Source organism: Mustela lutreola, chromosome X (genome assembly GCF_030435805.1).
Source record: "Mustela lutreola isolate mMusLut2 chromosome X, mMusLut2.pri, whole genome shotgun sequence".
Classification (NCBI taxonomy): domain Eukaryota; kingdom Metazoa; phylum Chordata; class Mammalia; order Carnivora; family Mustelidae; genus Mustela; species Mustela lutreola.
Genome location: NC_081308.1, coordinates 921,696 through 936,855, shown reverse-complemented (window position 1 = coordinate 936,855; position 15,160 = coordinate 921,696). Strand labels below are relative to the sequence as shown.

Genomic DNA, 15,160 nt, shown 5'->3' with positions numbered 1-15,160 from the left:
AGGAGCAGGTGCAAAGGCAACATGTGTGACCTGCTCAGAGAAGAGCAAAGACCCTGGGGCAGTGGCATGTGTGACCTCAGAGAAGAGCAAAGCAGCACGGGCAGGTGCAAAGGCCCTGGGGCGGCAGCATGTGTGACCTGCTCAGAGAAGAGCAAAGGCTCTGGGGCAGTAGAATATATGATCTGTTCAGAGAAGAGCAAAGGCCTAGGGCAGCATTGCACATGACCTGTTCACAGAAGAGCAAAGGAGCAGGGGGAGAGAAGGGGAGGAGGGGCGCTGGGTGTGGCAAGCGGGTGTGATTTTCTAGCAGCCTGGTCGGGGAGGCCCTGACCATGTGGGTGCCAAGGGAAGCAGGTGACCAAGGGAAGAACAGTGTAGGAAGAGAAACAGCAGGTGCAAATGCCTCGGGACAGCAGCCCATGTGAGCTGTTCAGAGAAGAGCAAACAAGCAGGGGCAGGTGCAAAGGTCCTGGGGCAACAGTGTGTCTGACCTGTTCAGAGAAGAGCAAACAAGCAGGGGCAGGTGCAAAGGCCCTGGGGCGGCAGCATGTGTTGCGCGGTCAGAGAAGAGCAAAGACCCCGGGGCAGTGGCATGTGTGAGCTCAGAGAAGAGCAAAGGAGCAGGGGCAGGTGCAAAGGTCCTGGGGCAGCAGCATGTGACCTATTCAGAGAAGGGCAAAGGAGCCCCCAGAGGACAGAGCAAACAGCAGGAGGAGGGGAAGAGGAGGACGGCTGGAGAGGTCCCACGGGGCTCTGCAGACTGCTGCACGGCCCCACCCCAGACAGAGCCCAGTGGAGTGTTGCCAGCAGGGAAGCCCCCCCCACCCCCGGCACACCTCATCCCGGGATGGTCCTCACAGCCGCCCTTCCCCCCTGTGGCCTCCCCGACGAGGCGCGATGGCTCAGGTGCTGGGCCCTTGCCCCAGGTGCACACACTACAGCACGTCCCGATCGGGGCCTGCACCTGGGTTTGGACGGGTCGGTGGCCACGTGGTGCACACGGAGCCCAGCACAGGGTATCGGCACAGGGGCTCTTGCGGGGAACGGTGACGCCCAGAGCAGTGGGGCGTCGGGGAGCGAGAGGGAAGGGCAGGAGGAGGCGGGGCGCCCGGCCAGCATCAGCGCGCAGCCTCGGATGGACGCCCGCCTCAGCAACCCGGTGGTCCGTCACCCCGCGTCTGGGCTGCGGGCGCTGGAATAGTAATGCCGGGGTCGGGGCTTATGAACAACAGTCGTGCATTCCTCACGGTCCCGGCATGAACGTCCGAGATCCAGATGCAGGCGGACTTGGGGTCCGGGGAGGACTTGCGTTCTGCGTCTGTTCACTGGGGAGAAGCCCGGGGGCCCCAGGGGTCTCACAGGACAGGTGTCCTGCTGGTGGGGCCGCACCCGTCATGGGCAAATCCTACCCCCCCACCAAGGCACCACCTGCTAATCCCACCACCCTGGGGATCAGGATTCAGACCTGAATCTCGAGGACACACACGCTCAGGCACTGGCCATCGTGCTGCAGCGGTGGGGGGTGATGCGAGCCCGGGGGCCGTGCCAGATGGGGACGGCAGCAGAGGCGGCCCCCTGCAGGGGTGTGCACAGGATCTGGGCAGAAGCCGCGGTGGGGAGGCATCTACGTTCTGCAGGACACCGGTGACAGCCTGTGTGTCCGGCCCGCTGGCCACAGGGGGGCCGCCTGGAAGACAAAGAGGGACCTCCGGCTCCCCGCTGTGCGCCTGGTCAGTGGGGTCGCTCCACCCCTTTCCCCGCCTCGGGGTTCACCTGTCCTTCCCCAGCCCCGTGGGACGCAGGGGGGCAGGGGCAGGCAGTGACCCTGCAGAGCTGGGGAACGAGGCTTATCCCGGGGCAGAAGCAGGAGAGAAGGACGCCGGGTGGACCCTCCGAGCGGCCAGGTGGGAGCCTGCAGGGTACGCTCACCCCCTGTGCTGCCGGCACATCTGCAGGGCTGAGACCGGGCCCCGTCCGGCAGCAGGACTGTCCCAGACTGCCCTGCGCACAGCGCATACCCCCCGACCTGCTCGCACACATGCATGTTATCTCCTGTTTCCCCAAAAACGCAAGCAGGGAGGAAACATTTTAAAGGAAGTCCGGCTGCCGTCCTCAGAATGGGTCCCGAGCCCACCCCCCACCCCTTGCCCCGTGACCCCTGACGCCCTCAGGTCTAGAGAACATCCGTGCCCCGCTTCTCCCTCCGGGCACAGCTGAGGGACACGTCGCCCCGCCGGCGGCCCCTGGTGTCCGTGCAGGGACAGTCAGTACCAACGGCGTGACAGGGTTGCCAACCCAGGTGAGCCCAGATGCTGTCCTTCATGTCAGTCCGCGGTGACCCCTCCCTCACCGCAGAACAGGGGTGGGGGGGGCGGCTCAAAACCAGGCACTCGGGGGGCACCTGGGTGGCTCAGTGGGTTAAAGCCGCTGCCTTCGGCTCAGGTCATGATCCCAGGATCCTGGGATCGAGCCCTGCATCAGGCTCTCTGCTCAGCAGGAGCCTGCTTCCCTCTCTCTCTCTCTCTCTGCCTGCCTCTCTGCCTACTGTGATCTCTCTCTGTCAAATAAATAAATAAAATCTTTAAAAAAAAAAAAAAAAAACCAGGCACTCGTGTTCTGGGTCCACATTCGGGGTGCTGTCGCTTTGGGGCCTGCCGAAATACATACTACAGCAGGACGAAGTATCTTTGCCCTTTAAAGGGCAGAACGTGGCCTGAGGGGCACCCTGTTGCCTCAAGCCACGACCCTTTGCCTCCTGACACCCTGCGATGTTGGGGGCGGCGGCGAGGCCTCCACCATCGACCGTAACGGAGCCCCTCCCGCTTCCCAACATGTTCCTCGGTTCCCCATCTGCCTCTACAGAGACTTGAGAACAAGGAAAACCGCCCAGAGTGAAAAGGAGCGTCACGAATGACCCACATCCGTTCGCCCTAGACAGGACTGTCCTTAACGTGCCGGCGCCCGCGAACAGCGCGCGGAATCACGCAAGGCCAGCGGGCAGCACGGCGAGGACAGTGTGCCCCAGCGCTATTACGGGGATGTCAGCGCAGCCACGGTCAGTCACTGACAGACGCAGCAGGCCCACGGGCGGTGAGGGCGGAACGGCCTGGACAGCACGGTGACGCGTCCGTCCACCTTCCCTGGCGCCCAGGGCTCGGACGTCCATGAAGAGCAAGGGAGGGGGGTTACTGAAACCCAGATTCCCGGTAGGTCTTTCCCACCCTGGAGGTCTGGGGCTGGCATTCTCCAGCTTTCCTGCCGCTCTCCGGCTCCTGCACGGCCACGTGGATACATCCCCTGGTCCCCGGAGGCCACACACTGCCCGGTGACACATCCCCTGCCCTCTCTCTGTAACCTCTTGCCTTGTTCCAGGCTTCTTCCAGGTTCCTTCTTGGCTTGTTCCAGGTCGACACCTGTTGCCAGAAGCCATGTCCGCAACCTTGCTCTCTGCAAGCCTTTATCACGTCGTGCCCAGTTTAGAGCCCTCCGACCTGTCCTTTCCAAGTTGGAAGTGACCCGATCCATGCATTCCTGTTCTACGCGAACACCTCCCTGACCCCTGAACACACCGCGTCTGTTCCCACTGTCCAGACCAGCCTGGAGAACATCGGTCACGGAAACCCACCTCCCCGAGCTCAGGCAGAAGCTCCCCACACCCGAGACCTACCCCCCCCCCCCAACCTCCAAGACTTCCCAACACCTGGCCGCAGGATGTCCTGAGCCCGCGACTAAGGAACGCTCAGAGCTGGGCTACAGGGGTCGCAACGGGATTTCTGGGAAGCCCGACCAATGCCTGAGCTTCTCAGCACACTTGCATCCTGGCCTCAGCAGGCGACAGACCAGACGGAAGCCGCACCAGTTATAGACCAACGCGGGTCTGCGGTGTCCATCCTGGTCAGGGACGCGGAACTAAGCTGGGGGGCAGGAGGCCCGCGGCCGCCATCCGTGCGCAGACAAGATCTGCGTGCCCTTGAAACAGGGCCGGACAGGGGCACTGCTCCAGTGTGGGGTCCCACAGCGGAGCCGGCCCCTCCCTGCTCCAAGTCGAGGTGAGACAAGGTCCACTGTACCTTCAGTCACCTGTAAAACCGGCTCTTTGGTTCTAAAAACGCTGCTTTCGCGAACTTGCTAAAATTGAGCTCAAACAAACGGAAGTCTTCGCAGGACCCAGGACTCTCCTCTTTCACGGGGTTATTTTACAGGGACAACCGTGCTGTGAAGTGCCGCGTTGCCTGTCAGCGGTTCTCAATTAAGCCCGTGTTTCTATCAGTTCCCAATCTGCCAAATGAGGCTCCGTTCTGTAACAGCCCAAAGAGCTCAAACACACAAAAAAGTACGCAAAATATCAGTTCATTGGAAAAAGATTTTATTCCACAAAAAATGCAAACTGGAGTAAACACCGTCTTTCCTAACGCAAACATTACAGCTATTTTTAAGTATTTCTTGAGCTTCACTTGGAGAAGCGAATGATTATAAAATTTAACAAGTTTTTAAGCCTTAAATCTGTTTGAAATGTTCCAAGTAAAAATAATTTAGCAAAACGGCTTCTTAAAAAAACCACACACGCTAACCTCGACTAGAAACCAAAGCCCCGCACCGACCTTCCTTGATGCGTAACGACCAGTTTGCAGCGCGGATGCTTCGGGAGCGAAGGGGCGGGACACCGAGTCGGACCGCGGCTGGAGGCGGCACGGGTGAGCGCCGAGCTCCAGGACTCACCTGGCGCCACACCGCCGGCTTCTCCCGCCATCCCGCCAACCGCGCTTCCCAATCACTTAAAATTACAAAAGGAAAAGGAAACAAAAGCGCCAGGGTGCGGCTTTTTCAAATTCTCGGGGCCCTGTGGAACCTCGGCTGTCCGTCCTTGCCAGTCTGTCCCCAGACGACGGGCCTGCGCGCACGTGTCACCGCTGCCGGCCAGGGCGCCTCTCCGGCTGGAGACAGACCGGTAACGTTAAAGCTATTGGATCAACAGTTTTGAGGGAAAACTAAAGGTAGCGACTGCGGACGGCGCGCTCGAAGAGGGCCAGCGGGTGTTGACGAAGGAGACGCGGGACGCGTGGCCCTCCTGCGTGGCTGGCTCCTGGGCGCCGTGCTGCGCGGAGGCCGGGCGGAAGGGGAGCCGGGAAGCGCCACGGTCCGGATCTTGGCCCGGCGGCCGCACGGGACACCACCACGCATTACCTGTTCCAGGTGCTGCGGTGCCGGCTGGGGGACCCTGAGCGCGACCTGTCCCGCTCGCTGCGGCGATGGCGGCTACGCTTCCGGCCCGAGCCGGCCCTGCGGTCTCGGCTCCTCTCCCGGCGGCTGGACCGCTCTCTGCTGTGCGACCTGCGGGACCGGCTGTGCGCGGGGCTCGCGCTCCGCCGCGGAGGGCTGTCGTCCTGGCGCGAGCGCTTCTTGTGCTGCCGCCGCTCCTTCCGCGCCTGCCTCCCGTCCTCCCGACTGCCCGCCCGCCGCGGCCGGCTCCTCTCCCGCTTGTGCCGCTCGTCCTCCGTGCGGCCCCCGCTGGCCCGGCCTCGGCTCCCGCTGGGCTCCCGGTTGCACTTGTCTTGCTCGGAACGGATGTCCTTTTTGGGCGCGTTCTGGTCCCAGGCGGCGGGCAGGCCCTTGGGCTGCTGGTTGTTGTCGGGAATGCAGGCGAGGACGCCGGGGCACCTCTTGTCCGGGGACGCGTCCCCCGCGGCGGCGAGGCGAGAATCGGGGCCTTCCTTGCACGGGGCCTCCTCGGGGACGCTCCCGGTCCCGTTCCTGGGCGTGCCGTCGCTCTCCGGGCGCGGCGGGGTGTCCTTCGGCGTGTCGGGGGGCGGCTGGCCCCCCAGCGGGTGCAGGGCGGCGGCGCCCACGCAGCCGGCCGACACGGTCTGCAGGATGTCCAGCACGGGCTGCAGCAGCTGCGCGTGGGAGAGCGCGAGCTCGTCGCGCGCGCGCGGGTCGTCCGCCTTCTTGCTCAGCAGGATGCTCAGCAGCCGCTCCCGCAGCTCGCGCTCCTTGCGCTGCAGCCCGAGCGCGCGCTCCTTCTCCTCCTCCACGCGCCGCAGCTCCGCCTCCTGCCGCCGCCGCCGCTCCTCCAGCTGCTGCAGCCGCAGCGACGCGTCCTTCCGCTCCTGCTCCTGCAGCTTCGCGGCCTGCGGCACAAAGGGGAAGGCGGCACGTGGACCTCTGGACGCCCCCCGCGCTCCGAGGAGGCGCTGGGTTTGCGGGGGGCCCGAGGCCTGGGGGATGCGGGTGGACGCTCCGGCCGGAGTGCGGCCCGCCCAGTCCCGACAGCGCCCGGGCCGCCGTGCGCCCGAGCGAGAAGGAACCCCGTGGCGAAGCATCGCGGCACAGCCCCCGGGGCGGGCATTTTGGGTGGGGCCCGACCTCTCCGAGGCGCGCATGGGGCCTGCTGGGAGGTCGCACGCAGTCACCAGCTACAGGGAGCTGAGATGAGGCGGACACACGCTGCCGCGGCCTCCGCGGGAGGTGCGGGGCCTGGCCTGGGTGCGCGTCTTCAATATTCACCATGAAACAGGAGCTGAGCTGCCGCGTCTCAGCGCGCCTGCCAGTCTCCTTCCCAGGGACTGATCACAACTGTAATTAGACAACAGGTTAGGGGGTCGCCCCGCGCCCCACTCTGCGGGGGCACGCGGCCTGCCGGAGCACAAGCAGCGCCGGGCGAGGTCCCCGCGTGGGCCCGGCCCCCGGCTCGCCGGAGTCACCGGCCGGGCCTCCGGAAGGAGCGGAGCGGGCAGGAGGAACGAGGAGATGCTCAGCTCTGAGACCCTCATCCATCGGGCACCCGCCGAGACCTGCGCGGTCCACGGCTGCGGAGGAGGGACGTGGCCCACCCAGGCTCCGTCTGCGCCCTCAGCTCCCCACGGTGCCAACGGGCCCCTCTATCGCCAGGCTCAGCCCACAGCCTCCCGCCGCTCCGGGCCACTGGCTTGCGCAGTCGCAGGAAAACCCGCCCTCCCGCCAGACCCAGGCAGAGCACCTGCAGGGGGAGGAGAGCCACAGGGGCCGGGGGACCCTCGCTGAACTCGGCTGCTCCCTGGGTCCGCGGGGAAATGGGGACCTTACACCCCTGCTCCCCGAGGGCTCTCGGGACCGTGCCACAGACGGGCACACACATCACACAGATTCAAAGCTGTACGAGCTCTGCCAGACGGGAACATTCTAGAACCTGGACCGAGGCAGGAAGGCCCCCGACACCAGGAGACCGTGTCCCCGACTGTACTGACGCTCATCGCCACCCCGTAGCGGCAGCCGGCGGTGGGAACAGGTCGGTGACGCCAGCCCCCGGTCAGAAACAGCGGACGGCGGCCCAGAGCGGAGGCGGCGGCTCCCCGGCTGCCCGACAAGCCCGCCCCGCGCCCCCACCCCCACCCCCCGCGCGCCCCGCACCTTGGCCCTGCTGAGCAGCTCGGCGATGAGGCGGATGGACTGCAGGTTGCGCTGGGCCAGCAGCAGCTTGCGCTCCTCCAGCCGGATCTTCTCCTGCAGCTGCTTCTGCTCCTGCGCCTGCAGCTTCTCCAGCTTCTTCTGGCTGCGGCGCAGCTCGCGGTCCCGCTGCTTCTGCTCCCGACGGCGCAGCTTCTCCTCGCGCTTCCGCTCCCGCTCCAGCTCCTCCAGCTGCTTCTGTTTCCTGCGGGAACACGCCGACCGCTCCCGTGACCGCTCCCGTGAGCAGGGAGCGGCCGCGGCGGTGCGCGGTACCCGGCCACGCGGGGGCTGCACGCCGGGGGATGGCGCGGGTGTCCGAGCGCGAGCACGCGCGCACGCTTTAACCCCGTTCCCACACTCGGGCTCCGCTCAACCCGGGGAACTGGAGAAGCGGACACGCACGCAGACCACGGGTTTTCAGAACCTTCCGAGGGACGGTCCTGCTGACCAGCCTCAGCCACGGAGGAAACAACGGGAGGGTCGGACACAGAAACTCTGGGTTTGAACGAGGCCCACCAAGAGCTGCAGAGGCCCACGACGGCCTGGGAACCTCCTGCCACAGCGCCAGCGGGGCCGGCCAGGCAGGACTGACCCCTGGGGCCCCCGATACACAGCATTCCTGCCACAAAGGGGAGGCGGCACATGAGCAGACATGGGGGCAAAGCCCATCCCCCGGGCAAAGGCAGGGGGTGGACAGGGCCATCAGGAGACACACGGTCCAGCGCCTGCAGCACACCAGCCCATAGGACAACCCGGCACACGCGCCCCGGACTCACTGCACATGGTTGTCGGCTCAGACACCACCTTTGGCTCAGGATAGAAGGGCTCAGCATGCACACCGCGCTGGCACATGCTCCCAGGGCACAAACCCATGGCTGGGGCTCCGCAAGCAGGCCATAGGGCGCCGCGGAAACAGCAGGATGCACAAGTGCACAGTCCCAGACAGAGTTCTGGAAGCATTTTACTAAGGGAAAGACTAAACGCAGAAAACCGTGTACCCGGGGATCCCGCCTGTGTGGTATTCCAGGAAAGACAAAGCCACAGTGACAGAAACCGAGGACAGCGTGCCCCGCGGTGTCTCTCCTGGACCGAGGGTCCCTAAAAGCACGCTCTCCGGTACAGAAACGGTCATGTCGCCAAGAGGAACCACGCACACACGGCAGGTTGTTATAAACCAAACCCACGCCACAGCCACCGGTTAGATCCTTTGTTTCTGGCAGGGGGAGGGGTCCCCAAAAAGAGGATCAAAATGCAACCAGGAGAGCTGCAGAGACCCCAACAGGGCAAGTCTGCAAACCATGGGGTATGTTTCCACGGCAACCTCAGCCGCACTCCGGCCTCAAAACTGGTCAAATAACCGAGACACGGGACAGAGCTGAAAACTGCCCTGAGGAGACAGGACGCACGAGGAGCCCAGGAGGCAGCCAAAACCCTGTAGAGCAGCCCCACAGCCAGGGTGACGCCACACCGCGGAGAACGCGCACCCAACAGGACGGACGGGCAGGCAAACCCTTCGTGGCCCAGCAAGGACGGGGCGGAGCGTGGGGCTGGGCACTCCCACTGGCCAGTGGGGCAAGGGGCGGGGCCTCCGCGGGCACCGAGAGCCGCCCAGTGTCCAGACCCCACCAGTGCCGAGAGCCGCGGGTCCGAGCAGCCTGAGGCGTCCTGCCGGCAGGCACTGCTCTGAGCAGGGGCGGAGCCGGAGGCCCAGGGGCTGGTCGCCTGCCAGAGCGGGACAGCCACCCATCAAGCTCCACCCGTCTGAGACTCACAAGGGGCCAAGTGAACATGCGCCAGTGACCGAGGCTGGACGGGCGCCAAGGCTGCGGGAGGCCGGCCCGCACACTTGGGCCGAGAAAGGGCCACAGGCGGCGGTAGCAGCGGGCTCCGCGGGGCGGGCCTGGCCCCCTCCCCTCGCAGCCCTCACCTCTAACGAGCACTCGGTGAGCTCAGCAGAGGCACTGGCTGCGCCCGACAGCCCACCGCCCCCCATCCGGAACCGTCAGTCCTCATCACGCCTCCAGCCCAGACAGACAGAGCAGCCTGTCCTCCGGGACCAAGTCCCCGCCTCTTCTGGGGGTGAAGGTCCAGGACACGGTGCCTCTAGTGAGACCCCGGTGCCTCCTGAGAGGGTGTGGGGAGGAGCTCAGGTGTGGGGGTCAGGCTCCGTGCTCGGGGGGACAAGGCCTGGGCGGCCGTGCTTGCAACAGGTCAGAAGTCTGACGGAGCCTCCCGCCTGGCCCTTTCCCGCTCTGCCCCAGGAGCCCAGGGACACAGGGACAGGGGCTCAGGGTAAGACCCCCACCACCAGCCCCGGATGCAGTGTGTGCACAACGAGCCCCAGGTATTGGCCGCACTCTGGGGCGGAGTCTCCGGTCCCAGCCATGCCCCACACACGGCCCGCACGTCCTGCCCGGCCATCAAGGCGCCTCTCCCTGGTAAACGACACGGAGCCAGGGCAGGAGTAACACACGTGGGGTGCACCCGCGGCCCCACAGACGGACTCGGCAGCAAAATCTCAGTCCAGAGTCGACTATGCGTCCAGGTCCGGGTGAAGGCGCCCCCAGCCGCAGGGGAAGGGGGACTGCCCTCTACGCACACGCAATCCCCAAGACCGCTAACGGGGAACGCGGCCCCATCAGACGCACCCTGTCCGGACAACCGGCAGCACACGGAACACAAACCACGGGTGGGAAACACACCAAAACCTGCCAACAACAGGGGTGGCGGAACATAGAGAACACCCCAAAACGAGGGGGCGCCACGGCTGCACGTCCTTCCACAGCACAAGAACGTGGACGAGCAGCGACAGTGAGCGGGCGCATCCCCCATGCCTGAGCGGCCCGAGAGCCCAGCGACGACAGCCTGGCCACAGAAACCGCTTCCCCTGGAATGCGGCCTAGGTTACCAAGCGTCCAGTCCCTGTCGCGAGCGGAGCTTCGGCCCGAGTGCACGGCGGCCCCAACAAGGGATGCTGTGCAGGGACAGCATGGCCCAGGCCTCCGGTGGCACGTGCATGGACGCACAGCGGGATGCGTACACACCCCGGACATACACGGAGAAGCGCGCACGGAGACACGCACACTCAGATGGCACGGAGACGCGCGCACGGAAACGTACGCACGGAGAAGCACACATGGAAACGCACACAGAGACACGCTCACTCAGATGGCACGGAGACGCGCACACGAGAACACGCGCAAGGAGACGCGCTCACTCAGATGGCACGGAGACGCGCACACGGAAACGCGCGCACAGAGACTCAGATGGCACAGAGACGCGCACACAGAGACGCGCACACGGGAACGCGCGCAAGGAGACGCGCTCACTCAGATGGCACGGAGACGCGCACACGGAAACGCACGCACAGACGCGCGCATAGAGACACGCTCACTCAGATGGCACAGAGACGAGCACACAGAGACGCGCACACGAGAACGCGCGCAAGGAGACGCGCACACGGAAACGCGCGCACAGATGTGCGCATAGACACGCTCACTCAGATGGCAGAGACGAGCACAGAGACGCGCACACGGGAACACGCACAAGGAGACGCGCTCACTCAGATGGCACGGAGACGCGCACACGGAAACGCGCGCACAGAGAAGCGCACACGGGAACACGCGCACGGAGACGTGCTCACTCAGACGCATGCACGCGGGGGCCCGCGCACGCACACCGACCTCTCCTCGGCGCGCTGCCGCTCCTCCGCCTCCTTCTCACGGCGCTTCTGCTCCTCCCTCTGCTGCTCCAGCTCCTGCAGCTTCTGCCTCTCCAGCTGCCGCTTCTTAATGGACGCGTCGCTCAGGTGCTTGGTGGAGTCGAAGGACACCTTCGGGGGCGAACAGCACAGAGCACAGTGACCCGTGAGCACGCTTCAGACCCGCAGCCGGAGCTGCCCGATAGCACAGGACGCCCGCGTTCCAGAGACCCCGCACTCAACAGCGGGGGCACCCGGGACATGGGGCCTGGACCCCTGGGACGCGTCCGAGCGGTCGCAGCCACTTGGCAGCTCAACACGGAGCTCCCCCGCCGATGGGGGCGTGGGGGGTGGTGTGGAGCGTGCAGGACACAGATGCGACTGCCTGCTCCGATGGTCGGGAAAGAAGGTCCTCATTATCCAAGAGAGCGTATCCCCTCCCCCAAGGACCTCCCCCGTGGACCGACGCCAGCAGGCCAGCCACCACGGGGCCTCCGCTGCGTCAACGAGGGCTGCCCACCAGCCCGCGGCCCCCGAACCCGCCACGGGACCTGCCCCAGAGGGTGCCCGGGCCAGGGCAGGCGCTGGGCCAGGCTCACCTTGATGTTGCAGGCCACGGCCTTGCCGTCCTCCCCCTTGTACATGAGCTTCATGCCGCGCAAGGCGCTCATGGCCTGGATGAAGCCCACGTACTCGCGGTACTGCACATAGGCCTCGAAGTTCAAGTGTCCCCCGAAACTGAAGGTGTGGAAGTTGCGGCCGGTCATCTCCTCCCGGTAGGGGTCCAGCATGGGGATGTCCACGTTGCGGATCTCCCCAAACTTCTCGAACACCTTGACCAGCACCTCCTCGCTGGGCTTCTCGGAGCCTGACTCCTTGAGGGCGAACCACCTGCAGGGCAGGCCCTCCAGGTGGATGGTGTCCGGCCGCTCCCCGGGCAGCGTCTCGTTCATGTCCTTGGCGTCGCGGAAGAAGGAGTCCCAGTCGTGGCGCGTCGGGAAGTCGATCTTGAACTCGGCGGCGCGCACCTTGAGGATGTCGGAGAAGCCGCTGAGCTTGATGGTCTTGCCGTCCAGGCAGGCCAGGAAGGACTTGACCAGGCTCTTGTTCTCCACCTCGCCCTCGAAGCGGATGAAGTCCATGGTGCTCTTGGAGATGCGCAGCGTGGAGAACTGGTGGTTGTGCACCATGCCCTTCAGCCGCTCCATCACCTCCCAGTTGGAGATGGACTTGCCTGGCTGCTTCAGCTGCGGCAGCGCCACGCTGATGGTCATCTTCGTGATGGGCTTCAGGTACAGGCCGTACGGGGGGCACAGCTCCACCGCCTCAGACGTGTCGTGCACGATGGTGGCCGCGGCCATAGCCGGAACCGTGGGTCTGGAACACCAACACGGGCGGTCAGGGCAGCGGGCCTGGGACACCGGGGTGCCTGCCCACCTCTGCCCAGGAGCGGGGCTCGAGCGCACGAGACGCCACCATCTCCCAACCCCGTGTTTTGTGCGGCTGGGGTTTTTTTGTTTTTTGTTTTTGTTTTTTTTTTTGAATCAGAGAAAAAAGAAACCCAGGCTGCAGAAAACTTCCAGGAGGAGCCTTGGATCACCCAGCGCGGCAGCAGCCCTCCCAAGGCCGCGGAGGGAGTGCAGCCGGCAGCTCCACTCCCCTGCAGGGGGAGAGGCTGCGGACTGGAGGACTCGGGACAGGCAGGAACTCAGCTGCAGACGCCCGGAGGGTCTGCGCAGGCAGAGGCCCGAAGGAAACAGGAAGTTTCTGGCCCCAGTGTCCGCTTCAACAAGTCCACTGCGGCTCATGGACCCTTCGCGTCTGCCGTAAAGTAACAAGCCGAGAAGGGCCCGTGCAGCCTGCGTGCTCCCGTGCGCACCTGCCCTCCTCCTGGCCTCCTGCCCTCCTCGTCCTCCCCCGAGGCAGCACCCTCCTACTGGTCCGACCAGTGCCACTTCCGGAAAGCCCAGCTCCAGCAGGAACCCAAACAACACTGGCAGCTGCCGCCCCAGCTGCCACCCCCGCCCCCTGCCGGGAGCCTTCCCTCAAGGCCTGAGGCTCAGCCTGGGCCTTCTCCCCCACAGAGGGGCTGGTGCAGGGCAGAAGAGGCACCTGGCTGGGTCTAGGGGTAGGGAGGCCCCACACAAAGGGCTGACACAGGGCAGTAGAGCCCCCCCAGCCCAGTCTAAGGGACTGAGGGACTCTGGGCCGACTTGTGACCCAAGACCTCCCCCAGCGTGGTCCCCATGGCCTCAGCTACCCCTAGTCCAGGCCCCCCCTTCGTCAACCCTGCAGCCCGATGACCTCCAGCCCCTCCAGCTGCCCCTGGGCCCAGGGACTGGCCTCCACTGGTCAGGGCTCTCCACAGCCCCGCCGGCACCCTCAGCTTCCCCCAGAACCAGGGACAACCACAGTCCTCCACCCGTTTACCCTCTATGACATGCCGCTGCCCCCAGGACCGCCCGGGGTCTCTAGGGCCCTCTGTGCCCTCAGGAGCCCCAGATCCCTCCACCAGGGAAGGCCTCTGTTTCTGCTCCCAAGATCCCTGTGGTCCCTAGCCCCCCTCAAAAGGTGACCCTTGGACATGCTCCTCCCCTTGCAGCCCACCACCCTCAGGAACCCCAGGCCACAGGAGCCAGCACCCCCCCTCAGCTTCCCAGTGTCCTAACCGGGGGCCACCAGTCCCAGAGACCTCAGGCACCAGCTCCCAAAGCCCCCAGCACCCCCATGCCCCACCCCCTGATACCCCCACCTCTAGCAGACCCCAGCCCCCCATCCATCCCCCTCCCTCCCAGACCCTTCCTGCTCCTGTGTCCAAGCCCCCATCCCAGACCACTGGTTCCGAAAGACCCCGCAGGTAGCAGGCCCGGCAAGCCCCAGGGATCCCCCGTGTCACAGAACACTGGCCCTCCTGGACCTCCAGCTCCCTGGAGCCCCCGGCCTTCACAGCCCTCGTCCTGGCCGCTGGCCGCAGAAACACTGCAGACGCCAGCCCCCGCCCCCCGGCCCCCTAGCTGCTGGCATCCCCAGCCCTCACGGGCCGCCAGCTCCCCAGAGCTCCCAGTTCTCAGACATCCCCGCCCCGCACAGCCCCTCCCCCCCCCCCGCCGGAGCCCCCGGCCCTGACAGACCCGGCCCCTGCAGCCCCCAGAGCCCCCGGTCCTCGCAGATCTAGGCCCCCCCAGAACCTCCTGTTCTCAGACTCCCGCCCCTCACAACCCCCACAGCCCTCAGAACCCCCGACCCTCGAAGACCCCCAGAGCCCCCGGTTCTCGCAGACCTTGGCCCCCCAGAACCTCCTGTCCTCAGACCCCAGCCCCTCGCAGCCCCCGGAGCCCCCACGGCCCCTGACCCTCGCAGACCCCAGGCCCCGCAGCCCCCAGAGCCCGTGACCCTGGCAGACCCCAGCCCCTCGAAGACCTCGGCCCCCCCAGAACCTCCTGTCCTCAGACCCCAGCCGCTCGAAGACCTCGGCCCCCCCAGAACCTCCGGTCCTCAGACCTCGGCGCCTCGCAGGCCCCACAGCCCCCCGGAGCCCCGACCCTCGCACACCTCGGCCCCCCGCAGCCCCCGGAGCCCCCAGCCCCCCAGAACCTCCGCGGCTCCCGGCCCTCAACCCCCGACCGTTCGCAGCCCCCGGAGCCCCGCGACCCCCGCGAGCCCCCGGCCCCCCCGCCCCGCAGCCCCCGCGGCCCCCGCAGCCCCCGCGGCCCCCGCGGCCCCGGTCCGGATCGCGGAAAGGCGTGGTCCCGGGGACTCGCTCACCGGCGCGGGGCTCCGCCTGCGCCCCCGGCCGCCGCCGCCCAGGCCCGAGCTCACCGCCGTCCCCCGACGACCCCGGCAGCCGCGGCCTCCCCGCCCGGCGCCGCCACCGTCCGCCGCAGGCGCCCCCGACGCCACCCGCCGCCGCCGCCGCCGCCGCCGCCGCGCCCGCCCCTGTGACGCATTTCCGCTTCCGGCCCTGGACCCGCGGAAGCGGCCGCGCGGCGGCTCCCTGTTTCGTCTGCCGGCTCTGGCTCCGCCCCTAGGCGGGAC

The 15,160-nt window shown here is 66.3% G+C and overlaps 1 protein-coding gene across 2 annotated transcripts; it reads right to left on the bottom strand.

Moving 5' to 3' along the window:
• Positions 1 to 4,725: 4,725 nt before the first annotated feature.
• Positions 4,726 to 15,036, bottom strand: AKAP17A (A-kinase anchoring protein 17A). 2 transcript variants are annotated; one of them, XM_059157554.1, is made up of 5 exons: positions 14,891 to 15,036; positions 11,725 to 12,502; positions 11,109 to 11,257; positions 7,387 to 7,627; positions 4,726 to 6,128 (listed from the first exon to the last, which is right to left on the bottom strand). In XM_059157554.1, the coding sequence occupies exons 2-5, from the start codon at positions 12,484 to 12,486 to the stop codon at positions 5,181 to 5,183; spliced, it is 2,100 nt and encodes a 699-aa protein (XP_059013537.1). In that variant the 5' UTR covers positions 12,487 to 12,502; positions 14,891 to 15,036; the 3' UTR covers positions 4,726 to 5,180. The 2 variants fall into 2 exon arrangements, with proteins under 2 accessions (XP_059013537.1, XP_059013539.1); XM_059157556.1 differs by having other exon boundaries at positions 14,945 to 15,013.
• Between the last annotated feature and the right edge of the window lie 124 nt (positions 15,037 to 15,160).

What these genes read in the sequence shown, in the direction of transcription:
- AKAP17A (XM_059157554.1), bottom strand. Translation starts at nt 12,486, where the DNA reads ATGGCCGCGGCCACCATCGTGCACGACACGTCTGAGGCGGTGGAGCTG. An exon ending in CCGTGGCCTGCAACATCAAG is followed by an intron (nt 11,258 to 11,724) that starts GTGAGCCTGGCC and finishes TCGCCCCCGAAG; the next exon opens with GTGTCCTTCGACTCCACCAA. An exon ending in CGGCAGCGCGCCGAGGAGAG is followed by an intron (nt 7,628 to 11,108) that starts GTCGGTGTGCGT and finishes GTGTTCCCGCAG; the next exon opens with GAAACAGAAGCAGCTGGAGG.